This window comes from Protopterus annectens, chromosome 1.part1, assembly GCF_019279795.1.
Source record: "Protopterus annectens isolate FY-2018-M chromosome 1.part1, PAN1.0, whole genome shotgun sequence".
NCBI classification, from domain to species: domain Eukaryota; kingdom Metazoa; phylum Chordata; order Ceratodontiformes; family Protopteridae; genus Protopterus; species Protopterus annectens.
Genome location: NC_056726.1, coordinates 1248046594 through 1248061521, shown reverse-complemented (window position 1 = coordinate 1248061521; position 14928 = coordinate 1248046594). Strand labels below are relative to the sequence as shown.

Below are 14928 nucleotides of genomic sequence, written 5' to 3'. Positions count from 1 at the left end.
GACCCATTAGGATCTTTACTTAACTACAGCCTCCGGACTTGCTTTGTCCCGATAGAGTGGAGGACAGCAACAGCCATCCCTCTGCATAAAGGGGGTCCATCTATTGACCCAGGAAATTACAGACCCATACGTTTGACTAGTCTTATATGCAAGTCCATGGAAAGAATAATCATAGGCCTGACAAATAATGACATAGGAGACCTCCAGACACTTGACCTGACCCAGTCTGGCTTTGTCAAGGGCAGGTCATGCCTACTGAATCTGTTAGATTTCTTTGAGAAAATCACTAAGGCCATGGATGAGGATAAAACAGTACACACCATCTACATTGACCTGGCCAACACATTTGATACAATTCCCCTCTCAGGTATTATAAATAAACTCATAAGATCTGGCATAAATCCCTGCATCACCATATGGACAGTCAATTGGCTCACCGACAGGACACGAGTTTAAAGTGGGGAATTCAGATCCATCAAGAGACCAATTACTAGTGGTGTACCACAGGGCTCAGTGCTGAGACCACTCCTTTTTAAAGATTCATAGCTGAATACTAGACTACCTGCTCTGAAGGTCCATTTTATGTCTAGCCAATAACCCAAGATCAGAATCAAACCCTGTACCCTGTGTCTATGAGGCAAAATACCTTAACCATTATGCTAAACCCACCCTTAAGATTATGTAACCCCTGATGGGACTCAAACCCACAATTCCTGATTTAGGAGGCCAATGTCTCATCCATTAAGCTTTCAGAATATGTTTTTCCTCAAGGTTAATGTCAAAGGTCTCTGGATAGCTACGTTTGCTGACAACTGCAAGATGGTGGCAATAATTGAATCCCCCAGTAAAGTAGATATCCTTCAGGAGGGTCTAGGTCAGACATATTATTGATGCCTGAACCATGGCCTAAAACTAAAATGGGAAAAAATGCATTATCATGCCCACTGGGAAGTCAAATACCACTTCAGGCTACAACATCAATAGCACACTCCTAAGAGTAGACTCAGAAGTGAGAGATCTAGTTAAACAGATAGATATTAGCCCAAACTTTGACAGCCATGTGTCCACAGTGGTGACAAAGTCCTTCTATTTGGCACAACTTATAAGTAAAGCTATGGCATCCAGATCCAAGGAAATTATAGTCCCACAGTACTCAGTCCTCATTAGACCAATAATTGAGTACAATGCACCATTTGGAATGTACTTGACTAGGCACTTACAGCAGCTGCATTGACCTCAGAGGTTCCTCACAAAGAAAATACTGGATGTAAAAAACATGTCCTATGTGAATAGACTTAAAGGTCTATCACTTTACTCTGTTTCCTACCGACTATTAAGGGGTGACCTATGCCTGACATACAAGGCATTCAAAGATACAGCCTTGATGGAGCTGCTACACTTCTGCAAGTCAAACAACATGAGGGCCACTTGATCCAGGGATTTAAACTTAGTCAGCGACTCAAACAAAACATGCAGGATTAACAGATGTGTGTTTTAGAGACTACTCTTCTTTGAAACAGGCTTCCTATTCACATTAAGCAGAGCCCTTCCTTGGCTCTCTTCAAACACAATTTGGATCAATGGAATTCACTCCTGGGGTAGTGCCTATGTCCCTTATGGACAGGAATAATCTGTAAGATACTTGAGGCATAGACACAAATCCATGCTGTTCTATTGCCTCTAGGAGGCCATATATTGGGTAAAATTGGGTTATATTTATTTATTTTACATTTGTTTACCGGGAAAGTCCGACTGGACATAGATCCTTTTTCAGTGGAGGCCCGGAGAGAAAAGCTCCAGATGAAAACTACACAATCAAAATCAACAGGAATAATCAGCAATATTTACACTATGGATATCTAGTAATACATAGTAAATAGCCTAAGATAACATATAACAGAACAAGATGAGATAACATTAGTACTTTGTTTCATGTGGCAGTTGGTACATAGTAAATCGTCTAATATAACATATAACAGAACAGGATGAGTAAACATTAGGACATAGTTTTACATGGCAGTCAGTACAAGTAATATACATTTCTTACAAGTTTCATACAGTACATAATAAAAATAATATACATTTCTTAACAACAAACACACTTAAAAGAGTATTTACTCCCGCAGTGGCGTAGATGGAATACATAGATATTGAGTTTTGATGGAGAGTAGGTAGTTCAGTAAGTGTTTATCCTGGGGAGTTACAGGAGCCTAACCAGGTATTCATATAATGTACTCTAAGGAGCTTTTTGAATTGTGTGGTGGAGCTACAGGTTGCAAGGTAAGGCATTCCAAACTTTAGAAATAGAATAGCTGAAGAGAGATTATATTGGCCAGGCTTGTAAGGGTTCTTAAGCCGTTAGCCTAAAAATCTTCCATAAACCCATGAACCTATGTATCTTGGTTTTCCTGCAACCATTCCCTACTTTGATCCTCCAACCCACAGTTCTGTGTGGTCTAGGTGGCAGTTTTCTATGCCAGGATCAACTAGTTGGCACTGTTTACTAAAAACCTAGAGCCACAGGCCAAGATAAGACTGCAGTTTCAGACATTCTCTGCCTGGTATATTGGTTGTAGTCTACCACTACAATGAACTTTGTGATTCAGAGAATCATTTCATGAGGTTCCACTTCTGGAATTCTCTATAAAATTAATTTGGTTGACTGAGATGGCCAATATTCACCCTGATTATAACTTGTACTGCACACAGCTGATGCACGATGCGGACTGCTAAAGAATGACCATCAAGTTGCTCTGCTGTACATTTGATCTTGTCTAGGAGCATGTTTCCTTTACACACTGTATATAGCACTTATAAACCATGCTAGTATTTAATTTCCTAATGCAAATTTGCATTAGTATTGTCAAGTCCATTACAAATTCAGACTGAATTGTACTTAATTGCTTAATTTGGCTTCCAGCTGGAGTATGTTCTGTGTACAGTCTGCATGAACTCCATGTGTCGGCACTGGGACTTTCCATTTCTACCTACATTAAAGACAATCAGATAGGTGAACTGGTGATTGCCCAAATTTCCCATGGAGGTGTGCAGTGTAAGTGTGGATATATTCTCCTACTGACTGGCATCCTGTCCGTGTATGGTTCTCTTCATCTTTATATCTGTTGGTTGTTGTGCTAGGTTTAGGCTCCCCATGACCCTCAGTAAATCAAGTATCAGAAAATGAAGAATTAAGTGAGTGTCCCATTTTAGCATTCAGTAGTGAATGATAAGAAGCTGTCTGGGTGGGGCACTTTCCTTTAGTATTCCATTCTATCCTGATCTGTGTATCTTTTACTAATGGTATTCAGCTAAATTACTCATCTGCACTCTCTGTTTCAGAATATTTATGTATGCATTTATTTATTTGAATAGCTTTTAAACACACATTTGATTAACAATCAACTGTTAGCTTGGCACTGTAACCTCCTCATCATTTATTACATTATTATATTATGTACATCTTCTACCACAATACAGCTGGCTGCCCGCCATGTAACTGATATGATCTTGGTTAAATCTCTTTTTCCCCTTTAATCTTAGGGATAAGGATCCAGCTTCCTGCTCTGGCATTCACTTTGCAGATAGAGAGTACCATATTTCATGAGTCTATATTACTTCGTTGAACTTTACTTACCTTAAATGGCTATTCATCGAACTGACATCATCGAACAGATGTACATCAAATGTTCAAATCAGCAAACGTTTTTCCCAGTTAAGTAAACTAGTTGGGTAACAGACCAACTGACACACAATAACATTAAATTACACCCAACAAAGTGGGTGGCTATACCCCCCACATTCCTAATGTGGGGGGGCTGCACCCCCCTACTTATATATATCAACTCCGAGCTTGCACTACAGCGGGGAAAAGGACAAATTTATGTATGTTGGCCAACTACTTTCCTTACCTGGGAAAAATGTTCACTGATTTGAATGTTCAATGAAGGACCATTCGATGATGTCTGTTCGATGAATTGCCGTTCAAGATAAGTAAAGTTTGATGAAGTAATATAGTCCTGAAATTACTCACACAAGATAACGGATCTCTGATTCATACCCCCCCCCCTAAATTCTTCAGCTAACAGCTTAGATGACAGAATTTTAATACCTCTCAGGCATCTATTTTTAGAGGATGTGCAGTAGGTATTAAAGGAGGCTAAGAAGCTGCTATTAGAAAATCTTATTTGGCCAAACGAAAAAAATTTTCTGATTGGTGCATAAAAAAAAGACACTTTTAAGGCAGAAGGTCCTTTGGTTCTTCAGTATGCATGTGCATTGCCAAAATCTGTCCTTTCTACATATTTCAGCCATTTCTGACAGTCTGCCCTTGGATCCTCCTGTCTTCCTTATTGCAGGTAGAACAGTTTTTGAAGCAGGTATTCCACATCTGTCCACCTAGAGTATAGGTAACTTCTCCTTGGGATTTTACATTTGTGTTGGAAAAACTTAACCATGTTTCCTTTTGAATAAAATAATTAGACTGACAAAGTTTCTGACATGGAAAACAGTGTTACACACTGCTTTGACTTTGGCTGTGAGAGTGGCAGAGAAAAAGCTGTCATGGTAATTCAAACTTGTTTCATGTGTCAAAGAAATATATCCTCAAGTCCCAGTCTTCTCTTTCTATATGCCAAAGGTGCTATCAGAATTGACCTTAAATCAATCTATTCATCTCCTGTATTTTTCATGAACTAAAACATAAAACAAAGGAATCTTGTATACTCTGAATGTTCACAGGCAACTCAGATACTACATTGATAGAACTAAGGACTTCAGATTCTGAAATTAATGTTTCATTTCATGTGAAGACAAGAAAAAGGGGTGACCAGTGTAAAAATAATATTTCTAGTTAGTTATCCCATGCAGTCTAGTTTTGCTATTCTCACCAAGGAAAGAGATTTTTTAACAAGGTCAAAGTTCCCTCCACTAGAGTCTTGGCTACTTTTTTGGAAAGGTGTGGACTCTAGAAGTATTTTAGAGGCATCAGTTGGTCCTCTTTACACACTTTCACTAAACGTTGTAAGACTGACATTTACTCCAGTTGAAGAGCAGGCTTTGCTTGGTTTAACCTCTAGGGGCACCTGAGGTCTGACCATTCTTCCTCCTCCTTTGCAATCTAAGCTTTAGTAATTGTCCCATTTAGCTGACTGTTGCAGTAGTCACCCCAGCCCCCTTATTTAGTTATTTTTTGTATTGCCAGGGTATGCATGTATATACCCTTGTGCATATAGTTACTATGGTTTTACATTTCTAAGCATTTTTCTTTCAGGTCTATTGTCTCCCTTTTTGTGATTTAATAAGTATGACCATTCACCAGATGGTACATGCCCATTCAACAAATGGAACATGCCTGTTCACCAGATAATACATGCTCATACTTTCAGATCATAAATATTGTTTTCAGAAAGCATTTTTATCATGAAACAAGGACTGTGTTTTCTTTAGGGATCAGTTGCCTTTTGGAGGATGCTGTTTTCCATTAATTTAAACTGCATTTCACAGATTGCTGCAGCTGTTAAAAAATACATACTTAAATACTTTGTGGTCTTATGTAGCCTTTGTGCAGAAGGCATGATTAACTGATTGAATGGTTTCAGAAAAAAAACAACTAAAGTCAACAGACTTTTCCTTTGATTTTATAAACGCCATCCTTCTAATTGTTCAAACCTTCCATTGAATAATGATAAGTTGTCAGTAGTTCACTTTATAGAACTGTTCAGCTGCACAGAATAAGGCATTCAAACCAATGGTTATTAAGCTAGTTACCTGTAAGGAACTACACTGTGCTCCAGAAATGCAGCAAAGTCAATATTTTATCAAATACTGGAGTAATATGAGCATTAGGTGTTGTTTCTATGTTTTGCTAAGTATTATTTTCCTGAGGCTTCTAGCTTCACCTGCAGTCCATTTAAAATGGTTTACCTGATTTAGGGAAGGTGACATTGAAGATATCATCATCTTTGACCTGAAACTCATTCCGCAAGAAGAGTAGATGAGCGTCATCTGTTGAATTTTCTGGAAAAAGGATCCCTTCATATCTCATACTCTTGGCTGACATTTTTGCAGAATAGTAGAATCTATCTAAAATGAGAACATTAATAGATATCAGATTAGCCATTTACTTATAAAAGAAGCATTTGTCTGTGAAAAGAGAAAGTACTGGTATGGTCTAGTGGAGCCATGTAGTCCTCTGTATATTTACATACGTCTGTACAAAATCAGCCTGGCAGTACCTAGCCTTCTTGTCTTTTTACTTTGTTGACTGTACTGAAGTACTCCTTATTGAACTGAGAGCAAAACCTTGAGAGACTGTTTTTACACCAAATGTCCTGCAGTGACATACTCAAGTCTAACAGGATGACTAATTCAACATCTTTTCTCCATGACAGATGACACCTGAAGTGACAGGTGAGAAACAGGGATTGCATTAAGCCTCTGGTTGGAACTTGGTGATTTTGTAATAGTCTAACACCCTTAGCTGTTGTTGTCAGGAACAGTGCAATAACCTGCTCTGCTAGGCCTAGATGTGTGTTTGCTTCTAAATACTTACAGTGCTTGGTTTGAGTTTAGAGCACTGGCTGGCTATGCTCACCACTGTCATTCCCATTGCATGTGAAATGTGCAATTTGGGGTCATTCAAGAGAGAAAAAACCTGCAACAATGTCAAACCAACTCTTTCCCAGCATGCAGAATGGGGGAGTAAGCACTGGGAGTTCACTCCCATCCCACCACAGCCATTTTCAAGGCCAGTAATCAAATCTAGGTCAGTTACAGTGCAGTAGGGGCTGTATCCTTTCCTGACGTAGAGCTGGCTCAACATTTAAGAGATTTAAACATAGGCATGTTACTAGTCCATATCATTAAACTCTGCAAAACCACAGTTATTTTTAGCTAATACATTTATTCATAACAATTTTCTAAGTGTATTATTCATGAAAAGCTAGCAATTAAAATAAGATTTTTGCCATGTGAGTGCTCATTTTCAAGTTTTGCTTAGAGTTATCAAAGAAAAATGGCAATATAATAATCTTAATCAGCAGGGTGACTAGTACAGTCATTTGCATCTTTGGATTACTCCATTTGTCTAGAAGTTAAAGCCAGCAAGTTACAATGTTTAGCATTCACTTCTTTGAATAAAATGAAAAGGCAGACTAGAAAACTTGACCTGACAATGTAAAAACGGTAGCAGCATAGGTATATACAATGCAGTTCAAGTTAGTGAAAGCTCTGCTTAGAATACGGATATGGTAGGCTGAATGTGACCTGTGCAGTAAGTAATCAATTGTTTTCAAGCTTTACAGTTTATGTGTGCAAGTCCTCAGACAGAATGGACTAGAAATTTTTACTTGAATATATGGATGGGGTATAGGTGCATACAGTGTGACTAAGAGAGCTTATTCTAGGTACTGGATAAGCAATTATTTATGCATTTACTGATGGCAGTAAATCTGTTACTTGTTATTCTTTCGGCTTCTCCCAGTTAGGGCTCGCCACAGCGGAACTCCAGTCTGCTAATGATTGGCAGTAGATTTTTATGATGCCAGCTCAATGCCCAACCTTCAACGAAGGCACGCCCATTCTACGCATGTCTTTCGAATGCCACTTGACCGCGGGGAGGACATGCAGACTCCACACAGAGGGCATTCCAGCCGAGAATCAAACGGGAGAACCTCTTGCTGTGAGGCAACAACTCTACCGCTGCACCACCGTTGCTTACCTATGGCAGTAATTCTGTTACTAAAACTTAATATTTATCAGTAGATTTGAATATTGTTATGCTAATCTTGAGTTATGTAGCCTTCAGGAATTATAGAATATTAAGTTTTTTCATGTGCTTACTTTTATTTATACAGTGATACTAGTAATATCAGTTTACACACTGCAGAATATGTCTTGGGTTAAGAATAACAAAACATACATTTTTGAGACTTAGCTACAATAAGGTGAAGCATTTACCATCCTAGTTAAAAATAACTTAGAAAAGTAATGCAATATAAGGAGTTCCTTCTCCTGCATTGTTTTTTCCCCCTGAAATGTAAGAAATGCAGTAGGTAAGTGCATACAGTTGGTTCTGTATATAATAAAAATAATCATTTTTGTTAAATATTTGTAGTAGAGTTAGCTAGGATATATGTTTATTAATACTTAATTGTCAAAATGATTTTAAAAAGTGAATGATATATTTGAATATCACCTCGACGAAGTATCAATTATGTTGCAAGCTAACTATTTGAACAAAGAGGATAAGTTACATGCCATAAGTATGAAAATATATAAAAGTATAAAATATATAATATATAAAAGTAGAAGAAGTACTGCTTATTTTGAGAGGTGTTACTGACAGTTTAATGCTATTTAATGGTTGCATTTATCATTAAGGATTAGATTTCATCGCCTGTTATATTGTATATTTATTAAAATATATGGTAAAACTTAATCATATGAGGCTGTTGGTCTATAGGATAATGTTATATGAAATTAAAGTCATGCTTGCATTGATGAATTATTACGCCATGTTTGCTATGTATTATAAATGTTAAGCTGTACGTAGGAAATTGAGATTAATGTTATTAGTGGTACTAGTGCAAGCATTAAGGCATACAGAATGAATTGAACCATATAGAAATGTGCATCCTGAGCCCTAATTACAACACCAGAAGCTATTATTCATTCTAAAGTCCAATAACCTGGAGGCAAAATACAATATGAGGAGTTTTTTGTATGCTCTTCTTTTTCTTCTGTTGTTAAAATGTAAGCAAATCAAACCAAGTACATAGATCCATGGACCTAGAAAAAAAGTTCAGATTCATTAAAAGTAGCTAGATCATGCCTGTTAAACATGGTTGACTTCTCTTAGAAAGTCAACAAGGCCCTGGACGAGGGAAAGACAGTGCATACATCCTATCTTAACACAGCCAATACATTTGGCAGAATCCACCACTCAGGTATTATAGAGAAACTGTCCCAATTGGGAATTAACACCTACATTACCAGATGGGTAGCCAACTAACTCACTAACAGGACACATACTGTGAAAGTGGGTTAATTCACCTCTAGCAAAAGGCCAGTCACCAGTGGTATACCACAGAGTTCTGTGCTGGGCTCCTTACTGTTTGGAGTTTATTTCTCAGAAATCTAGGTAAACGTGGATAGCCTGTGGCTGTCCAAATTCACTGATGATGGCAAGTCAGGAGCAATCATCAAGTCCCCCAACAATTTTAATATACTGCAGACAGGGTTAAAGCAGAAAAATTATTGGTGCCAAAGTCATGGATTAAAGCTAAATGCAAAAACATGTATTATTATTCCCTTTCTGAAAGCTGACATCCCTGCTAATTACATTAAAAACAGCACCTCCCTAAATGTAGAACCAGTGGTACATGATGTGGGTACTCAGGTTGATCTGAACTTTGACCACCACGTATCCACAGTAGTAATGAAATCCTTCTGTGTGGCACATCTTACAAGTAAAGGTGCTGCATCTAGATCTAAGGATATTATAACTACATTATACTTGGCTCTTATCAGACCAGTAATTGAGTACAATGCTGCTTTTTGCATGTACCTCACCAGACACCTGCAACAATTGACCACAGAGGTTTGTCATCATGAAATTACAGGCTACCCAAAACAAGCCTTACAATGAAAGACTGAAAGCCATGTCAGTATATTTTGTCTCCTACAGGATGCTAAGGGGATGACTTGCACCTAGCTTCCAGGGCAGTCTGTGACCGGCTCTGATGGAAATGCTACACATGTGTAAATCAAACTGCATGAGGGTTACTCACTCCAAGCATCTTAACCTAACCTCTGATATGAACGGGTCACACTGCAGTGACAGATACATCTCCTATAGATAGCCACTTCTCTGGAACAAGCTTCCAATTTACATGAAACAGAACCCTTCACAGAGGTTCTTCAAATGGAACCTAGATCAACTGACGGTAGATTCCCTCCTGGAGTGGTGCCCATATCCTTCCTTGACAGGGGAAGTAGGTATTAACTTCCATAGACCTTTACCTCTGTGAACTTAACTCACCCAACCACTGACAATTGGGGCAGCTCAGGATAAATATGGATAGGCTTGTAAGGGCTCTAGAGCATTAGCCAAGTAAACCTCTATGAATCTATGAATATATAAGGAACTTGTATCGTAATATGAGACACTGTTTGGATCCAAAGAGGTTAACACTGTTACTAACCTGTTGCTATTTTCACAACTGACTTGCTGCAAAGGTAGGTTGCTGTTTTGTACAAATTGATGTATTTTAACCTTACTTATAGATTGTATTTCACAATACAAGTATCTGGCTATTGTTTGCATTATTCTTAGTAGCTGTTAGCATAGCCATGCATGGCACTTATTTCTTGACCGTTAAGATTTTTGTTAAATAATGCTAACATTCAATCTGAATTTTAATCTGAGAAGCTGACCATTTAATGCAGACAACTGTTGCATTACGTATTAGCATGAAAAATTGTGTTAAACCTTTGGTGTGTACCTGGGTGCCTTCCATGGAAGTGGATATCACACATAATTGCCATCCATTATTTCCTGACAGGTGTACATTATTTTTGTTATTGCTCAATGTACTACAGAGTTACAGAAATGTTTGTCCTACTATAAGTTTATTATCAAGTTCTTTTGTTCTTTTCTGGGTGGGGGAGTCAGTATTAAGTTGTGTTGCACTCAAGTGGAGCCTTACTTTTTTATGTATTTTGGGTATGATGGATGGATGCTTTTATAGATATATTTTGGGTTAACAATCAGTTTTGTTTTACTTACATATTTTTTTCTTTTCTTCTCTGTTTCCTATCAAACAGGGCTATTGCCCAAGACATCTGCACCCTGTAAACTGCCTTACACAGACGCTGGGAATGATGTGATCATTCAGGCACTATGTTACCATAGATCATTTCTTTTAGACAGAGGCAGGGCTGACAAGTCCTCCTGTGACCATATATGGGAGCAGGTGGTTAATGATGTGAATGCAGTCAAAGACCATGGATGTACATATTCCAAAATAGGATATAGGGCCATGATATGAGCATACTGGCCAGACGCCAGGCAGCTTCAATTGTCCATGTATGGTAATGGGGGTGTGAAATTGCTACCGAGCTACCACTGACTGAAACAGTGGAGTTCCTGTCCACTGTCATAGATCCAGACAGCTCAGCACAGAGTTCACACAGAATCATTGATGTTGGGGCTGACAGGAAGACAACCCAAGTGTGTGTACTGCAGAATTTCCAGGTAAGCAATATAATTTTATATATATATATATATATATATATATATATATGTATATATATATATATATATATATATATATATATATATATATATATATATATATATATATATATATATATATATATATGTAGAAGTAGAACCCAAGAAGGATGGTATGTAAATATGCAATTCCGTAGTCACAATTAAACGCTCCAAATCCAACGTGAAATAGACAAAATAACTATTTATTTAGAAAGTAGAACGTTAGCGCTGTCGCGGTTGCCCGCTTCATCAGACGTTACACAGCCAATGTTAGAAAATACTCTAATATATCATTTCAAAATTCGTCATATCCCTTTACAATTAATTAAAACAACACATATCCCATTGCAATTGCGCTAATCAAACCATTCAAATAACGTCACTTCCCATTCATACAAAACACATATTATTAAAAAACTACACACATTGCTCGGTTAAACAAATACTTAGCTAAATGTTGAAAAACATTATGAACCTATCATGCAACTCTAACTAAAACCTTACATGCTTAAAATATTAAAATAGTCTAACATCTAAAATCATTGATTCATAATGTTTCCACCTCAGACTCTATATTATACAAATGTGTGCTGACATTGTCATCCACCTCATAACATTAGATAACCAGTCTTAACTATGCAAATTGTGAATACGGAATTGCATATTTATATACCATCCTTCTTAGGTTCTACTTCTACATAAATCCTTTTTGGGCGCTTGTGGGGTACATTTTTTGGATATATATATATATATATATATATATATATATATATATATATATATATATATATATATATATCATGCATTATATCTATTTATATAGAGCTAGTGAGAATGGTGGGAAAGTAGAGACACTGGGTTTACGATGAAATGTTTGAAACTTACCTTATCTTTGGCCATATCTTCGAGGGTATATGTGCAAATGTTTAAAATACTGAGTGGAAATCCCGTTGCCTCTGAAACACTGACACATAGTTGTGTTCATGATTTTGAGCATTGCTGTTTACAACTGGATCGCACTACAATGAGGATCGGGAAAAGTACCCTTTTCCTCACTGTAGTGCAATCTCAGAGTTAGAATATATAATTAGCAGGGGGTGTTGGGGTGCAGGAGGGCTTGCCTCTCTGCAAAACATTTGTAGAACATCTCCAGATAATGTTGATAATGTCGGATTCGATGTATCGACATTATCACATTCGGTGGTGTGAGGAAATGATCTGATTGTTTTCGTTCAAATTCATTTCGAGTAAGTTATTACTCAAACTAAAGATTTTCAAAATTTTGATTGCAAACCAAGACACTAAGGGAGAGATAGAGAAGGGGAGGGGTAGTCACCTGAAAAGTAAACTTTTCTATGAGACATGTCTTATTCTGCAGCTTTAAAAGGAATTTTTTTCTGTTTCCTGTGTCAGCTGCTTTGTGATGCTTATCATCCATGTTTCACTAGGCACAATGGGCTTTCTTTTTGCATGACCACCTGTACATGGTAAGCACACCTTCTGTATTCTTTTTAATGTATGAAAGGTAGCTGTATGTGTAACTGAGAATGATTTGTTTTAATTCATTTAGCATCAGTTAATTTTTAATATACATTTCATATAACAAGGGTTTGATCAATGTTTATTTTCTTTTTTTTTTTTTTTGTGCAGTTTACTTGTTATCTTGGAAGATCCTGCCAGTAGCAGTATGGAACTCTTGCCACCTGATGTCAGAGTATCGCTAGCCTCTGATGATGATGACTGGGTGATGAACAGGCACAGTCTGGGTATGCACTGAGGCTCTGTCTCCAACATCTGTTGCCCCTGTTTCAGACACAGTTAGTATGCATAAGTATACTCATGACACAGCGACCTCAGACATAGGACAGGTTGAGGGTAACACAGTTGATCATGGTAGTGTGGTCACCCCAGCTGCAGAGCTGGTTATTTCTTCCCATGGCCATCATGAGAGTGAGGTGCCACACAAGTGGGCTGGTAGTGGTTCTCTTGAGGGGGCCTGGTGTGTCAGTAGATGACACATGGCATATGTGTAGAGCTGTCACAGAGGCACAGGCACATTCTCGTGGTTGTGGTTTATGATGCAGATTTGTCTAGTCTACCATGCATGGCTCACACCTGTCCAACCTACTAGGACTTATTGCTAGCACAGTGCTTGATTGTGCAGACAGATACACATTCAACAAATACATATCCATACCATAACATACACACAGATACACACTCACTACATTTCTAAGCATTACTATTGACTGCTATACATACCTTGCTACTGGCTCTGCAAATTGGATACTTAAGGAATACATTTTTGCTTTACTTGCACACCCTCACTTTATTGGTGTCAAGCTTGCCCTCCTACCCCCCACCCACCCTGTGCAAGTGATGATGACTGTGCCCCTCCTTTAGCACATTTCTTTGTGACTTTGGGATGCATATATATATCTGATACACAGAGTGGATAGCTGATGCTTGCTTACTTAAAACCTTTTTTTAATGTAAATGTGTTGCAGAAAAATAACTTAATCATAGTTCCTAATCAGCTGTGAATGATTGCTTTTATAATTATTGGCTGTCGCCAAATTTATGTTACTACCAAGTCTTGCTTACTGTTATACTTGTGCAAAGGATGTTATTGTTGACCTGCTCACTGCTTTACATACAGTGGTCAACTGAAAGAATTGATCCACATTAGCTAGCAAAATCCATAGCTGTATACTGCAAACATCACTCATAAGCTATTACTTTTATTGCTGTGTGCTCCAGGCCCCTGTGCTTCGCATCTAATGCTAGTGACTGATTTTGTTTTACTGATTGTTAATTTGATAGTTATCTGGTTTTGTAATCCTTGTACTCATCGGATGTGCTGCTATGATTTTACAACCATTACTGTATTGACTGGCACTTAGCCTACCAAAACAGCTGTAGTAGTGTTTTCCACATGTAGTTGTGCTAGGGCATGTTAGATAGCCCTGAAAGACTTTAAACTTGTTATGTATGATTAGTTTAATATTTAGCCTGGATGCCTAGTCCGTTGGGGCATACTAATGATTGAGTAGGTTTTGCCTAAGTGCCTGCTTACCATTTGAGTGCGTTGTATCTAATGTGGGTCCTACAAGGCACCCTATATATAAACGCAAACTCTACTTTGTAACTAAGCAAAGAATATCTTTGCCTGTTCATGTCCCGTGATACTCGCAAATAGTGGTGGGAGCTTTAACTTTGCTGCTAAGCTAAAAGGAATTGGGCTTTATCTTGCCCTGCACCACTCAACAATTGTGGCATTACAACCTTACAACCGTGACCACTAGCAGAACACATTAAATGCGCTTCTGATAGTACACGGTGAACCAGGTGGAAGTAATATTTTAATTTAAAGCTGGCATAGGTATAACCAGTAACTGATTCTATTTATTACTGCTTGCACTCCTAGCATAAAGAGTGGTTAAAGGAGTTAGCTTGAATTATTTTGTTTTTCGTTTGTATAGTAAGTGCGACTACCAAACAAAGTATATACTTTACCCACACACGTGGAAAAAGCTTCAGTTTGCTTAAGTCTCTGTAAATGGATAGTAAATATACTAATTATCTTAGCTCCACTAGACAGGAAAACGACATTGAATACTAGGTGTTCGATAACATTTTTTGACATATTTAGG

The 14928-nt window shown here is 37.8% G+C and overlaps 1 protein-coding gene across 1 annotated transcript in view; it reads right to left on the bottom strand.

Moving 5' to 3' along the window:
• Positions 1 to 14928, bottom strand: part of LOC122809670 (sulfotransferase 2B1-like) — a 387708-nt gene that overhangs the window by 291871 nt on the left and 80909 nt on the right. The window contains exon 2 of the mRNA XM_044081338.1: positions 5923 to 6081. Within this exon, the coding sequence (XP_043937273.1) occupies positions 5923 to 6058 (136 nt within the window). The 5' untranslated portion in view covers positions 6059 to 6081. The remainder of the gene's footprint in view (positions 1 to 5922; positions 6082 to 14928) is intronic.